Here is a 16129-nt window from a genome sequence, read left to right on the forward strand (position 1 = left end):
TTGCACCATACATTACCTGGCAGGACTTCTCCTCCGTCTTCCTCCCGGGTCCCGCGGCGCAGCATCAGCAGCTCTGGAGCGGCCTGACTGAGCTGTCAGACTGCTCAGCCAATCGCTGGCCGCGGGACCCAGGGAGGAAGACAGAGCGGAGGAGAAGTCCTGCCAGGTAATGTATGCTGCGCTTCTCAAGTCATCGGTCGCCCGCCGAGCACCGCTATTCCACCGTAGCGATGCACGGTCAGGGACCAATGATTTTAGGTCTGGCCCTAAATAAACGATCAGCCAATGACACGATCATCGCCTGATCATTTTCTCTATTCCACCGATTCGGCCAATTATGGCTCCCGTGGAATAGGCCCCTTAGATTGTGTCTCCTTTTTCTTGCAGGGAGACTGATAATTGTGAGTACAGTATCCCTGACAAGCCCCATCCCCCAAAAGAAGCTTTTTTTAGCAGAAAGTATGCACTGTGATTTAGAACATAATTATTTTGTTTATCTGCAATACTGCAATGGGCAGGACATGCGCACCAGTTCAGCTATTTTTCTGAATGTTATTGATTCAGAAAATCCACTGTTATTCTATTGTCTCAATCCACACATGCCTGACATGCCTTTTACACAGACAGATTTTATCTCACAGATCTTTGAAGCCAAAGCCAGGAATGGATTTGAGAAGTCTCAGCCTTTCCTTTATGACCTGTTCTCTGTTTATAGTCTGTTCCTGGCTTTGGCTTTACAAATCTGACAGATAAATCTGTGTAAAAGGACCCTATGACCCACGCTTCCTTTTGGGTTGAAACATTGTAATTTATACATCTATGAGACAAGCTGAATTCCTGAATGGACGGAGCTCTGCTGTCTGTGGTGTGATGGAGCCATCGCAGCTTTTATTATAAGAACACATTTAGGAGTCCTGAAACACAGGACCAGCCAGATCTCCCTCTGGACTGGACCTTGGGCTGGTCTCCCTGAGATCAGTGATCTGTTTCTCTTATAGCTTTTATTATAAGCAGAATCCAAGTAGTAGATGTGAACAGACCCTAAAACAGTGACATCAAATTTGTCAACCTTGGCTTGGTTGCCTATAGCAACCAATCACAGCGCAGCTTTTATTTCCTAATCTGTTCTGGTAAAATGAAAGCTGAGCCCTGGTTGCTAGGGGCAACAGACAATCTGGTAAATCTACCCTAACCGATGACCTGAGCTGCCTATAGAAGCGAGGATCCTTCTTATTATATACAAGAAGGCGCGAGGTGTTTCCACCTGTCAGCGCTTGGCTTTGCATGTCATGAATAAGCACCAGCACTCCACTACTGCCCGTTCTAACGGTCCACCCCTCCGCTGAGCGCTTGGTACGGTCTCCGGCTATAAATGGGCAGTGCGCGCGGCCAGCCACGCCCCCTGGACGCTGCAGCTGTCAAAGTTGGAGAAGTTTGCGCAGCAGTCATGTCTTCCTACAGGTTCCTGCAGCTTGTCAGCCGCTCCGTGCCCCGGGCTGCGGCTTATCCCAGGGCCGTGTACCTGAGCAGACCATGCGTCAGGGCGATGAGCGCTGGGGGTGGGTATAACGCAGGACGCTGCTAATAACCGCATCGCTATCGCCTCGTGAGTACAGGGTGTAGTAAGTTCTGTTGGTGCGTGTAGGAGCGGCGGTGCCCGCTGTGCTGTGAAGGGCACATGCCAGGCCGGTGACTGTGGAGCAATGTGCAGGGACTGGAGGAATCGCACCTCCCCTCAGCACGTACTCTGCGTTATCGCTCCAATCCGTGCGGCTCTGAGCAGGTGACACCCAGCACCTTCCTTATGGGACTGTGACCTTGTGTACACACTGCGGCTGCTGCTATAATAAGCTCCTGTATACTGTATCTTGTATTACATGCTGGCTTCTCTCTGTGTATACAATCTATTGTTCTGTGCAGATGCTGGGGGTAGTAGTCTCCAATGCAGTACTTACATACTGTCCATGCTCCCTAGATGACTGCGATACTGTCCCATTTGGAGAAGCCCACTGTATGTTCCCTCTGCATCTGTTCTTGCTGAGATGTGTCTCCTGTCTGTGTCTCTTCTCTTTCCCAGGTATCCCCACTGATGAGGAGCAGGCCACCGGCCTGGAGAGGAAGGTGCTGACCGGACTGAAGAAGGGAGAGGTATGCCGGAGCCGCACCAGCACAGTACAGACACAATACACCACACCCGTCTCACCATAGGTGTGATGACCCAGTCACTATAGTCCGACAGGGTTTCGCACATGTACATATGACTAGCATCCAGTCTAGTCTGTATATATTGTGTGCACTAGCTGGTTGTATGCCCCCTGTATGCCTAGGCTTTGCTATACACCCCCTACTTGGCTTTAGACTGCAATGAACTACATTCTTAGAGTTGCTGTAAGATTTTCAGTCTTGTCCTCAGACCTGGTGCAGAGACCTGCAGGCAGTGCACAGAGAGGATTACTAGTGGTGCCATTTACAGCTTATAGGGCCCCCTGTTCTGTAGAATGGCATTGCCTTGTGTGTAGAGGGGCCTCAGGCTGCCTGGGATATGAAGACCCCTATTGCTAGAGTTCTGAGGATAAATGGATAAATACAAGCCGGCTAGTTGGAGCGAAGGACTTTGTTAGGATCGGCCGTCAGCTTGTCAGGCAGCGGGCTTTGAAGTCTGTGCTGCTCCTCCCCAGGTGCTGGGAAAAGCTGGCTCCAGTCCTGGGAAACTGTAAGAACTGATGGCCAATCCTAACTAAGCGCTTCACTCCTACTGTACTTGGTTATGGGGATAATTTCACATAACTGAGACTGTTCCTGACTGATCATGGAAATCAGAGATGAAGAACATGTTGAAGGGGACCTATCTAACAAATTTCTGACACCTTCTATGGATTATGATTGTGGAGGTCCCAGTGCCAGGATCCCCACTGGCCCCTAAAATAAAAGGGCAGAATCGCTGTGCAAAAGGATGAACAGTTCCATATAAGAGTATATTCTCAAGTACGGGATCTGATTCAGCCTCAGATCTGCAGCAGATCCTGTACAAGTGAATTCCCCCTAAGTGTCTGTGTTTTTAGGGTCAGGAAACACTGATTAAGAAGCCAATCAGTGTTTTCTGGTTGTAAAAATGAAGGGGGGGGGGGCTGATACTTACCTGCTGCAGCAGTGCTCCCAGATGGCTTCTTCACTCTTCTGGGTCTGGGTGTGCTTGGGTGATGCCACTCTTTCCCCGCAATGCTGCGAGGGGAGGTATCGGCCTCTTGTGGCCGGAGCAAGCATTACACCTCCAGCCACAAGAGGCCGCTACCTCCCCTTGCTGATTGACAGGGTCGGGAGCCAATGGCTTTCAGCCAGTACAGTCAAATGTGCATGTGCACCGATCTGCCCCTTCTAATGATTAAGTAGAATAGGCTGGACTGGGTTGTAGCAAATGCCCCCCCCCCTTTTTTTTATTTTTTTTATTAAAACATTTTTCAACATTACATTCAAGTAGGAAGAAATAAAGCACATGCATCCTTATAAATGTAATGGCAAAAAGTGTAGTACGGTTAAATTTCTCCAGTGTTTGATGGTGTGTTTGCACAGACAGATTTATCTGACAGACTTTTGAAGCTAAAGCCAGGAATGGATTTGATAAGAGGAGAAATCTCAGTCTTTCCTTTATGACCTGTTCTGTTTATAGTCTCTTCCCGCCTTTGGCTTCAAAAATCTGTCAGGTAATCTGTCTGTGTAAATGCACCATAAAATCAGTAAACTGTAGGAAAAGCTTGTTTGACAGGCAAAGCAGAGTAGGATTAAAAGATAAATAATAATCCTGCCAGCTACAATATTATTGGCAGCATGGGGGGGAGCATGTCAAGAGCCTGAAGGTGAAGTAAATCCTTACTATGGAAAACCGGGTACTTCCAACCACAGTGCCCATATTTTCTCGATGGCCGCCTTTACTTACCACACCTTCTCTCTCCAATAGTTAAAAAATTATCGCCCTATTTTCAAATAATTGTATAATTGTTTTAAAAGGTCAGGTTTAAAGACAATTGCAATAGCTTAATGCCGCTCCATGTAATAGGAGCCATGGCAGCAGACCGCAGCACTCTAAAGATGGTCTGGGCCGCAGCTTCCCACGGATCCCCAGCTCCTTCCCACTTGATGTCTGTGCATGTAATACCCCTACTGATAACAAAAACTGATCATTTAGTTAAAATATCTGAACAGGGCTGAGCTCTGCTTAGTACCAGACACAACTTCCACATAATGGACAAAGCCGTTTCTGGTATTGAAGAGATATCAAATTGGTTGTCTGGCCATGACCCCTCCTTTGGCAATGCCCAGGGAAGAGGGTAAGTGAAAACGATTACATCCACTTAGCTCCCTGGCTGCCACCTGCACTCACTGCTCTGGTGTGGCATACCCCTCAGCCCTCCAGTGGCAGTGCTGCACTGGAGCCAGGAAGCTAAGTGGAAGGAATTGTTTTCACTCCCAGGGCATTGACAAAAAAGGGCTGGACAACCCCTTTAATGCAAGTCGGCTGTTTATCAGGGGTGCCTAAAATTGCACATCTACTGATTATATTAGGGTATGTTCACACTGAGTAAACTAGGTGGAAAAGTTCCTCCGTGGATTACTGCCTGTCTCAGTGTGCCATAGCCCATCTATGGGAGAGCTTGCGCTCCTCCACTGCCACCACTCTCCGCTCAAAGTGTGAACATACCCTTAATGTCCAAACATTTCAGAATACTTTAAGCTTACTGTATTATTTACATACGCGTTTTGTAGTAGTGACATATGCAGTGCTCTTCATTTTAGGATCCTTTTAATGTCCACAAGCCAAAGGCCTATCCAGGAACCAAAGAGAATCCACACATTGTACCCTCAATCAACAAGCAGAGAATTGTGGGCTGCATATGTAAGTGTGTCTTTAATAAATGTATATTAAATAACTCAGTAGAAGTGTCATTAGTATTATAGCCGTATCGTGTTCCATGCCGCTGTATAAATTGTGTTACAGTAGTAAAAATTTACCCCAAAGAGCAGATGATTCCCTCTGATTAAAGAGGAGCAAACTTACAAGAAGTTGTTGAATCCCACTACCTATGGACCCTATGGCTGCATCCACCTTCTCCAGTCATTGGGACTCACCCACCAGGGTCATGCTCGCCAGGTCTGATCCCAGATGCTTTAGAGAAAGGTTGTTTGTCTGCATTTTGCCCAACTACTATAGTTGGCTGTCTTCATCAGTTCAATACACATTGGCCCAGATTTTCTGTCTGTCCCGACATATGGGGTAATAAGGTTAATGAAACCTTAGAGATTAGTATTTGTTAGCACAGTAGGTACCTGAATTGGCTTCACAAACTGATTTGGGTTTTTTTTTTCCTATCATATACTGTAATATTGTAGTGATACGGTAAGGCGCAGCTTCTTGTGCTGCACCTGTTGCTTATCCACCTCCTTCAGCTCATGTCCACTTTTTAATGCTGACAAGCATTTGCGACACCCCATAAATATATTTAACCTTTTGCTTTAGAGCCAAAATACTGTGCAGACTAATTTAAATAACGTATCTTACTTGTCGAAATCTGACACACTATCTGCTTCCAAATCGCCTATTTGCATCACCGAAGTTGACTGTGTGTCTGCAATCTGCCACTAGGGGGAGCTTACTACCTGTAGATTTCTACAGTTAAATGCCTTAATCTTTATTTTCAGCCAAAGTAATCTCCCTGTAAGCATTCAGAATGATCATGAAAAGAGAGCCAAGGGTCATTATGACCTTTTAAAGGGATTTTCCCATCTAAAGACAGTCCATTCACCAATCCTGAGAATTGGAGGTCCCATGTAACCTTCATTAGAATCGAGCAGTTAGCAGACCTCTTCCACGCTTACTCCTCCTCTATACTGCAAATTAGAGCAAAGTCTTTTTTGTGAGAAACTTTGAAAAATAGAGCATTAGTGTGATGCCTTTAAAGAGGACATGGAACATTAGTAGGCCTATATCTCTCAAACAGTACTTAAAGGAGATATTCGTTTTTTTTTCTCTTTTGTTAAAAAACTCTGCATTAGTGCTGGAGCCGGGGAGGTGACAGCATATTTATTTCAGTCACCCCCTCACAGTTACAAAAAAATCGCTCTGCTTAGACTTCTCCTTTAAGAAATGCTTGTAGTTTTGACAGTTTCCTTTATCATAATGCATTGGTTTAGACCTATTTTGTTTTGTGATGCAAAACCCTTTAAAGTGTAACTTTTTATTTTAAAAACTTCTGATGTCATAGCGACATGTCGGGAGTTTGTATCAGTGGGGGTCCAGGTGCTGAGGCCCCCACCAATCACTAGAATGAAGGGGCATACGTGCTCAGCAGTGCATGCTCTTCCTCTTTATTTTTGCTATAAATGCTAATACAAGCAGTCTGGAATTATAATGGGAGCCTATGGAACTTTTGGAGTACTACATCTTCATGCTGTGGGCCTATAAAGTGACGTATGTCAGAATTATACCGTGGGGAATACTACCGTGTTTCCTAGAAAATAAGACAGTGCCTTATTTTTTTCCTTCCAAAGAGGCACCATGTCTTATTTTCGGTGGTGGGGGGTGTGTGTCTTATTCCTTCCCTCGGCCTCCCTCAGCATACTCACAAGAAACTAGGACGTGATGCAGCAAGATGTCAAGATGTGCGGTGGGACGTTGAGAAATGCATATGGACGTGGGGGCCAACAAGGGGATTAGGTGAGTGGGGCGGGGGGGGGCTGGGTCGGGTGGATGTCTTGCGGGCTTACTTTTGGGGGTGCCTTATTTACGGGGGGTGGGGGGTCTTATTTTAGAGTAGTTGGTAGGATGGGGGGTGTTTTATTAGAGGATGTCCTATTTTTTGGGAAACACTGTAGCAACATACACATCTGATGCGACTAAGGCCCTGTTCACACTGGGGGGGATGGGCTCCACACCTCCGTGTGAATCCATCCTAAAAGTTGAAGCCTGTTTTGAAAAATTGTTGTAAGTTTAATTAATCTCTCAACATTTTTCCATAGGTGAAGAAGACAATTCTCAAATTATTTGGTTCTGGGCCCATGAGGGGCAGGTGGATCGCTGCCCACAATGTGGCGCCCACTACAAGCTTGTGCCCTATGAGCTTCCACACTGAAGAGGAATTACCAAAGATTGTTTTATTAAATATTTTTCCTGTTGATTATAATTTTGTTTGATTATAATTTTATATTGGTCCTGCCCATAGATCAGTGCTTAAAGGCTATGCTGTTGATCACAAACCCTATAAATCGAGGTTATACAATTTGAGGGTATTAAGAGTTTTGGAGAAGGTATTTTTCATTTTGGCCATGCTTCCTAGATGTCCGTCACCATCCTGTAGAAAATGTAAAGCTGCTGTCTGACAATTAAAAAAAAAAGTGAATCAGATTAGTAGATGGAAGTGTTCTTTAAAAAGTACTGAGAAAGTCAGTGTCATTTGTTAAAACTTTTGACATGTCATAGAGACATGTCAAACATTTTGATCTGTCTGGTGGTCAGACCCGTACTGACCGAAAGACCTTACTAAGCGCGATCCCCTCCCAGATCCCTGTCATGTGATGTCAGTCGGGCTCCATAGACTTTTTTTTTTTTTTTCTTTTTCCCTGCAAAGAGGAATAACTTGATATTAATGGATTTAGGCTGTCCTAAACAGGATAGACTATTATAGTTGACTGGTCATTGGCTGACACCCAAAACCCCAGCCAATCAGCTTCCTGGTGCCCCTACTACACTGAAAAATGGGCATAATACTTACTGTAGGAGTGGCGCCTGGTTACTATGGCTTCTGCTCCTATTCCCTTCAGTTGGAGTCAAGGCTGCAGTAATCCGGTGCCACTGCTACACTGAGAGTAAGCCAACTGCTGATCGGTCAGGCTGTGTGGTGTCCAGTGGATAGGCTACAAATAGGGTTTTTTGTTTTCCTAGAAAACCTTTTACAGTCCCAGTAACTGCATCATTATATTATACTCAAAGAGGATCAATTAATTTCAACAAATACAGTTTAATATAGTCCAACAATTTACTAACATTGTAATATTTTATAAAATGACAAATCTCAATATTTCCAACCTATTGTCTTTGTTATGTGTGTGTATATTGCCAATACAGACACTCTGTAAAATATGGTTATTCTAAATGAAATATGGCCAATACAAGCAGTACAGTCCCTGGTTTTCTGTTAGGGCCCTATTACATGGCCTGGTGACTTTCTGTAAACAAGATTACTGAGCACATACACTACCCAATAATCGGGCAGCAAGGGTTGCACAGACATTGTTAGTGATGTCCATGAAGCCATTGTAGAAAAAAAAAAAATAATAAACTCCTACATGAACTCTCCACACTCTCTGACGTCCTGCTAGGTTCGGCCCACTCCTGGCACAGGTCTCTCGGCCAATTACCGGGACAGTGACACACGTAGTGGGAGTATTATCAAACATGGTGTAAAGTGAAACTGGCTCAGTTGCTCCAATCCATTTTTAACCTTTAATCCTTGCTACCAGTCAGTTTTTAACCTTTCATTCCTCAGACACTTTGGAACATGAAAGGTGGAATCCGATTGGTTGCTAGGGGCAACTGAGCCAATTCCACTTTACACCATGTTTGATAAATCTCCCCCATGGTATCTTTTTTCTGTCTGTGCTTCCAGGACATAGATAAATGCTCCTATTCTCCAGTGAAAACCTACAGAGCCTTTCCCAAGCTCCTAATCTGCTGCAAGTTGGAAAGTTATCCTTCCCCATTCTTTGTGCACAACATTTAGCACAGCTGCATGTTTTTGTGCTTTCTATAGGAGGGTTAAACTGCAGCCAGACTGCTGGGGTTGGGCGATGTTTTTTAAAAATCATACCCAACCCCCTATCATCACCAACATCTGTCAGTGGATGGTTGGGAGAGCACCATACACTTTTTATACTGACTGTCAAACCCACCATGAGTGGCAGGTACAGCTGGCAAAAGTACAAAGTGTCTTGGGACCTTGAGATGTCACAGCTTGCAGCAGATCAGGAGCTTAGGAAAGTCTCTCCGACACACTTCACTGATGAGTAAAAGCATTTTTCTATGTTCTGAAAACTCACACATGAAAGGTACACTGTCATGACCTAACCCTCACCTTGTCAGGAGTAGTTGTGTATATCCTAAGATGGCTATAACTTAATTTCCCTATAATAACCACCATTTATCCTGAGTATTCTTCTATTTGCACCTGCCCTTTTTGCTCATGTTTTCCATTTTTAATCCCTCGTGCATTTTCTTTTTTCGTTTGTTAATTGTTCCTAAAGTTCCAAGGGGGACACAAGGACATCACAGCTTCTGGTTGCCATCCTTCCCACCAGAATGTGCTTGGGAGCCCACTGGGGATTTACTGGCCTTAGTTTCTTTCCAGCCAATCTGCCATAAAGCCCAGATTGGTGGAGTGCTGCAGTCATGGTTAATTTTCCACACAATGGCTTTGTTTTTGCTCTGATATACATTGTCTGCTGTGAGTTGTTTTTTAATTAAACCGATTTTATGGTGCGTTTACGCAGATGGCAGATTTTAACCCCTTCATGTCAGTAATCTGTATATATACGTTCCTACTGCACATACCCTGTTCCTGACTGAGGGGCTGTAGATCTGTGGGGGACCGCTGCAGTGAGAGCATCAGTGTCCCGGGAGCCCTGCATAATGACAGGCAGCTACCTGTTATTAACCCCTCAAAGGCCGCAATGCACAGCGAACGTGGCATTGAAGGTAGTCAGTGACAGGATAAGCTCCTGTCACTGACTGATCGGGACCCCCGCAGCAATGCTGAAGGGGTCTCGAATCTTGTACTGACAGGTGGGGGTAAATCACTTACCTCTGTCCTTTCAGATCAGCGTTCTATGCTCTCAGGCAGGCTATATGCATAGATTGCCCATAACACTGATCTATGCTTTGGCATAGTATAGATCAGTACATGCAATCTAATGATTGCATGTTTAAAGTAAAAAAAGTGTAATAAAAAAGTTTTTGAAAGTATTAAAAAAATCTCTTATGTAATTCCCCCCCCCCCCCCATAAAAGTTTAAAATACCCCCTTGCCCATTATAAAAATCAAAATATGTACAATAAATAAACATATTATATATCATAGCATGTGGAAATGTCCAATCTATAAAAAATATAACATTATTGTTCCCGCACGGTGAACGGTGTAAACAGAAGGAAAAAAAAACACCAGGATTGCAGATTTTTTAAAATTATATATCAGATAAAAATACATGAAAAGCAATAAAAAATTTTCTTTTTTCAGGACAAAGCTTTTTTTTTTTTTACACCAATATGATATTAATAAAAACAAGAGATCATGGTGCAAAATATGACACCCCAACCAGCCCTGTAGGTGGAAAAATAAAAGTGCTATAGCTCATAGAAGGCGGGGAGGAACATTGCATTAATTTAACCCGGACATTCGTGCATCAATGGGGTTAAAAGCCAAAGCCTGAAATGGATTTGTAAAGAGGTAAAATCTCAGTCTTTCCTTTCTGACCTGTTCCCTTATTATAGCCTGTTCCTGGCTTTGGCTTCAAAAATCTGTTCGATAAATCTCTCTGTGTAAACACACCATTAGAGAGAAGCAGTGGGAAAAAATCCCATTACAAGAAGCAAGTGCATAGAGAACAGTTATACAACCAGGTATACATTATTACAGTTTGAGCCTGGTTGCTGGTATTAAAGTTTGTAGGGAAAGCACACTGTCCACAAACTTACTTTTTCTCTTTATATGTGATGTACAATAAAGATTTATACAAATACATGGCCTTTTCACTTGGGTCAATTAACAAAACAAGAAGTCTTAGCAAAGGGAGAGAAGGAAGGGAAAGAGAGAGAAAAGAAATGGTGAGGAAACTGGAGGAATTCTCAGAAGCCCAGAAGTGACTCAGACGAGACAGCAAGCATGACCTAAAGGGGTGTCTCTCTGGATTTTTGTAGGCATCTGTGTCCTGAAATTGCATCCATGCAAACAAAATATGTTGAAAGCGATCAGGATAGTTCTGGATGCTGGTAAGGTCCTTCATGTACATAAGATCATTAAGGGTAGCGTCACACGTACCGTATCGCAGTGCATTTTCTGCGATTTGACTAAATGAGTGAACGCAGCATCATGTGAAGCTGCCCTAAAAGGGTTTTCTGGTTAAAACTTACTTGTCCCCTGTCCGACCTCTGTGGCCCCTAGCGATCTCCAGATTGCCCCCCGGGTGAGCGGCGTCTCTATTCAATCTCAATAGAGCCACAAGAGAGAGCCAAGTACAGTACTCTGCTCTTATTGGCGGCTCCATAAAGAATGATTAGAGCTGCAAGTGGTGTGCCATCCCAGCTATTTTTAAAACAAAGGGGCCAGGGGACGATCTATAGATCAATGGTGGGCAAGTAGGTTGTAATCTCTTACTTGTCCCCTATTCTTCGGATAATGGACAAGTAGGATTTTATCGGAAAATCCCTTTAACTTTTGACAACCAAAGAGAGATTGAGGGGGTACTTGTCTTTTCCAGTAGAGAGGGAGACAAGTATGGGTCGCCATCAAGAGGCATTTGACTAGTGAATGTTTATAGACTTTCAGAGGTATCTGGCAGTAATGGAAAAGGAAGAGTGCCAAACCTATGACCTCAGCTTCAGCCCAAAAGGCAGAAGATTCCGGGCACTCCCCAAAAATGTGTAGTAATGTGTCCCACATCTCCAACACACAGGATTTTACTCTGGGATTAGAGCATGAAGTTATGCAGGGACTCTATACCACATGGAAGGGATTTTATATGCATCTTCTTGGAAGTTGGAGCGGATCGATAATTTATGGGCAAGGCAGAATATATGTTCATGTTGAGTCGTACTAAGTGTAATCTAAGTGTAGACCTACTTCCCATTTGAGGATAAAACCTGGAGGGGGTTCCTGTGGCATAGCTAACAAACTGGTAGGTGATAGAGAGTGTATATTGGAGGTACTCCTCCTCTAAGCACAGGCTTTCAAAAGGCGAAGAATCCCTGATAAAATGCACAGGTGCTGGCAGAGATTAGAGGTAGTGGGTTTGTTGTGTTACCCTCCAAGCTACCAATGGACAAGGATCAGCACAGGAAGTCGGTGCAGAGGTATCCATCGACGCACACCTTAACATATTTCTAGCCCTCTAGGACTAGAGGAGAGTTTAGTGCTAGAGTAAGTGTAAAGAAAAGATGTTAATCACCTAAGCAAAACTAAAGTTAGCTGTAAAGTGGCCAGAGGGAACTTAGCATGGAAGAGACGGGTATGGCAGACACTCCAATCAGCAGAGCAGAAAGAGTAGAACAGTGGTCAGACAGAGCTCACACAAATGCAAAAATATCTCAACAGTATAACATGAGCTGAGGTCCCAGCCAAGTTCCGAACAGGTTACGGGCATGACAGTACCCTCACACACACACACCGGACCCTCAATAAATAAATCTGTGGTGGGTGGAAAGTGACTTCCTACCACACAGGTTTCTGTGTCACTGGGAATGTCACTATCCATCTCCCACTCATCTAAAGGAGGCATCTGGGTGACGGACAGATGGTTTGCTGATAGATTTTAAAAGACCTTTTAAATCCAAGTCAGACACAGAGTCAACTCCCACATAGCATGAACACACATAAACACAGTTCTCATTAGAGGGATTATGCACATCAATACCACCCACAAATGTGTGCCCCCAGATGACTCTCCTGGTTTTCACCTGGACGCTGTTTGATCTGACTGCATAGTACGTTTGAGACATTAGCTGGTAAAATGTCCACAATCAATAGGAGAAAAGTGCAGACAGAGAGAACACAAGATACACTAGCACGCTTCAACAAGACTAATAGCTGGAAAACAGACTAAGGAAGTATATATAGGAGGTCAGGGGTCCGATCCAAAACGTGAATGGACCAGAGGTCCAGAATCCAGCAAGAATGAGTGTAAAGACGATGTCAATCATCTAGGCAACACAGAGGATAACTATAATGTGGCCAAAGAGAACTCAGCAGGGAAAAATGGAGCAGAATGAGTAGAACAGTGTACAGACAGAGCTCAGACAAGTGCAAAAACATATAATTCAAACACAAAACATGACTACAGACAACAGAGTTATGAACAGGCATGGGCATGTCAGTAGCCCACTTAAAGCAGGGAGAAGCTGAGAGGCCAACTCTTCATCTAGAGTAATGTTTTGGGCTTTTAATTTTAAAAAATAGATTTAGACCACCGTCAAATTTGGTAAGGATTCTCAGGGATTTGTGACTAAACACAACAAATTAGTGTTTGGGGGGTAGTGTGTGTATGTGTGTGGGCGGGGGGGGCGGGGGGAGGCAGCGGGCAGCCTTGCCTTGTGTCATTGTATATGGGGAAATCATCCGATAATATACTGCTCACTCTTTTTTTGGTTTCTTCCATGATGATCCAATTCCCCCGATCAAAGGCCTTTTCGTTGTCAGTTGATAGTAGCATTAACAGAGACCTAGCAATGGTTGCCTTGTGGATCAGGTTAATGACCTTCATGGTGTTATCCCGTGCTCCTCTGCCCAGCTTAAAGTCGGCTTGGTCAGAGTGGATGATTCCAGAAAGTAGAGCTGCTAGCCATGAAACTAGAATTTTAGAGAATAGTTTTAAATCTACATTAAGTGTGTGTGTTTACACGTACAGGATCAGATTTGATTGTGCAAACCCGCAGCAGATTTGATATGAATGTAGCTAAGTAACTGAACACAGCATCCAATCTACACCATTAAATCTGCTGTGGATAGGTATAGAAGGAGGGGGTAAGGAGATGTTACAGTTTGGTCCACTCAGCAAAGCCTCTATGACTATTATATAGAATAATTTTTTGCCAGCACAGATGGCTATATGACACATAGCGTTTGTTTTCTAACACCTATCTAACAGTGTCAGTAATTTGGAATGTGAATTGACGTTGACATTGCCTTTTTTATATTTTGTTTTTAAATCTCTTCCTGCTGCCATTCTGTGGGGATCTTACATGGCCATGTCTTTTAAAATCTTTTCATAAAATGTATGACATATTCTGTCTGATTGGTGGAGGTCTATCCACTAGGACTCCCACCAATCATAAGTGATGAAGTCCCTTGTCCGCCTAGAGGCAAGGATATTGAAGTATGAATGACAGCTACAGATTTATTAACTGCTGGAAGAAGTATACTGAACCAACACCAGATGGCGCTGTGGTAACTTTTAATGTTTATTCATGTGTTTCTCTTGTGCAAAAAACTGTTCTTTCTGGTTATGATGTTATTCTCTGTATCCCCCATCTTGATGTAATGAACATGATGGTTTCTGTAGGTCTCAAATAACAGTTCATTTTTTCACAATGTCTAAATGTTGATCCTTTTTCTACAAACTGCAAATGAGAATACACCTTGCGTCATTATGAATGAACACAGAAGCGAGGTGTACTTCCATCAGCTTCATTGGCACAACTGTGAATTAGTAGCCAGGCAGATTTCATAGCATCAGTTTTGGGACATTAAACCTCAGCTGTGTATAGACATAATGGTGGTTTAGCATCTCAGGTTCTCTAAGTATTTTGTCTATGTAATTTAGAGTTGCTAAAAAAAAAAGTTTAAAATGTACCTTCATTTTAAGGATCCGCAAACACGCTTAAAATCTTAAATTTCTTAAATAATTCCCTTAGGGTATTTATATACACAATGCTCAGATTCCATATACTAATGAATTCTATGCCATAGCATAGCCATCAGTATTATCGTGGATCTGTACATGGAGTCTGCCTGAGAGCAGACTCTATGAACAGATTGAAGATGCGACAGGTACAAGTACATGACGGTACAAGTGATTGGGACCCCAACAGCCATGCTGCAGGGTCCTGATCAGTCAGTGACAGGTCCTTGTCCTATCACTGACTACCTTAAACGCTGCGATCGCTGTGTATCGCAGTGTTTAAGGGGGTTAATGACAGGCATCTGCAGGACCGCGGCCTAGCTGTCATTTCCGGTTCTGGGGACAGTATGCAGTGCAGGGCCGATGGCATTGAAAAGCCCTGCACACATTAAAACCCCTTATATACATTCCTGCTGCACAGGGTATGTGCAGCAGGAATTTATATAGCTGTATGGCTGACGTGAAGGGGTTAATAATATTATATTACTTATATATAACTTCAAAAAAGTTGCTGCCACTACCGTTTGTGTCGGGAACTCTGTTCTAGCGCTGCCAGCACAGACTACTAGAACAGAGCAAGTGGTGATTGCTCCCTCTGCAGAGGTTTTCAGGATACACAGTATATACAGTACTCAGGGAGGGGTGGTCAGGACCTTGCTCTGCATAGTGATAGCACTGTTCAGTAGCGCTAGAGTCCTACAGTTACAACTCCCAAATCTTTCCAATAGCTTCTTTTTCCTTGAAAAGCTTTTATCAATGCTTTCTTTACCTCATTATTTCTCAGACTGTAAATAAGAGGATTTAGGGCAGGTGTAACAACAGAGTAAAAGATGGATATAGCCTTGTCCATCTCAAAATTTTCTCCAGAGGATGGTCGGATGTACATAAATATCACAGTTCCAAAGAAAATAGTCACAACAGAAAAATGGGAAGCACATGTTGAGAAAGCTTTGTGTCGTCCAGAAGATGAAGATATTCGTAGAATGGCAAATATGATGAAGACATAGGAAAAGGTAACAAGCAGTAAAGAACCAAGGACGATAACAGCAGAAATCATAAAGACAAAAATATCCAAGAAGAGAGTGTCGGGAGACGAGAGCTTTACCAGAGGTCCAACATCACAGAAAAAATGGTTGATGATTTTTGACCCACAAAATGGCTTTCGAGAGAGTACAATTGTGGGTACGGTTGGGACCATACATCCACTTATCCAAGATCCAAAAACTAGCTGGTAGCACAATCGCTTGTTCATAATGTTGGCATAATGGAGCGGATGGCAGATGGCCAGGTAACGGTCAAATCCCATTAGAGCCAGAATAAAGAATTCTGTGGTGCCAAAAAGAAAAAAGAAATACATCTGAGTGAGGCAACTTATAAAGCAAATAGTCTTGTTTCCAGAGAGAAGATCAAAGAGCATTCTGGGTACAGTGACTGCTGTATAACCTAGCTCAAGGAAAGAAAAGTTAGTTAGG

General features: G+C 43.5%; 2 protein-coding genes across 2 annotated transcripts; one reads left to right on the forward strand and one right to left on the reverse strand.

The window, feature by feature from the left end:
- Positions 1-1385: 1385 nt before the first annotated feature.
- On the forward strand, positions 1386-7175 carry LOC138799359 (cytochrome c oxidase subunit 5B, mitochondrial-like). The gene is made up of 4 exons (XM_069980410.1): positions 1386-1559; positions 2078-2148; positions 4792-4891; positions 7012-7175. Exons 1-4 carry the CDS (start codon positions 1448-1450, stop codon positions 7122-7124), a joined length of 396 nt encoding a protein of 131 aa, XP_069836511.1. The 5' UTR covers positions 1386-1447; the 3' UTR covers positions 7125-7175.
- A 6811-nt stretch (positions 7176-13986) lies between these two features.
- LOC138800034 (olfactory receptor 6F1-like) lies at positions 13987-16074 on the reverse strand. Its single transcript, XM_069981842.1, has one exon. It carries the CDS (start codon positions 16072-16074, stop codon positions 15346-15348), a length of 729 nt encoding a protein of 242 aa, XP_069837943.1. The 3' UTR covers positions 13987-15345.
- Positions 16075-16129: the final 55 nt, after the last annotated feature.

This window comes from Dendropsophus ebraccatus, chromosome 8 (genome assembly GCF_027789765.1).
Source record: "Dendropsophus ebraccatus isolate aDenEbr1 chromosome 8, aDenEbr1.pat, whole genome shotgun sequence".
Lineage (NCBI taxonomy): Eukaryota > Metazoa > Chordata > Amphibia > Anura > Hylidae > Dendropsophus > Dendropsophus ebraccatus.

Coding starts and splice junctions, on each gene's coding strand:
- LOC138800034 (XM_069981842.1), bottom strand. CDS start 16,074: ATGCTCTTTGATCTTCTCTCTGGAAACAAGACTATTTGCTTTATAAGT.
- LOC138799359 (XM_069980410.1), top strand. CDS start 1,448: ATGTCTTCCTACAGGTTCCTGCAGCTTGTCAGCCGCTCCGTGCCCCGG. Junction 2,149..4,791: donor CCGGACTGAAGAAGGGAGAG/GTATGCCGGAGC, acceptor TCTTCATTTTAG/GATCCTTTTAATGTCCACAA. Junction 4,892..7,011: donor GAGAATTGTGGGCTGCATAT/GTAAGTGTGTCT, acceptor ATTTTTCCATAG/GTGAAGAAGACAATTCTCAA.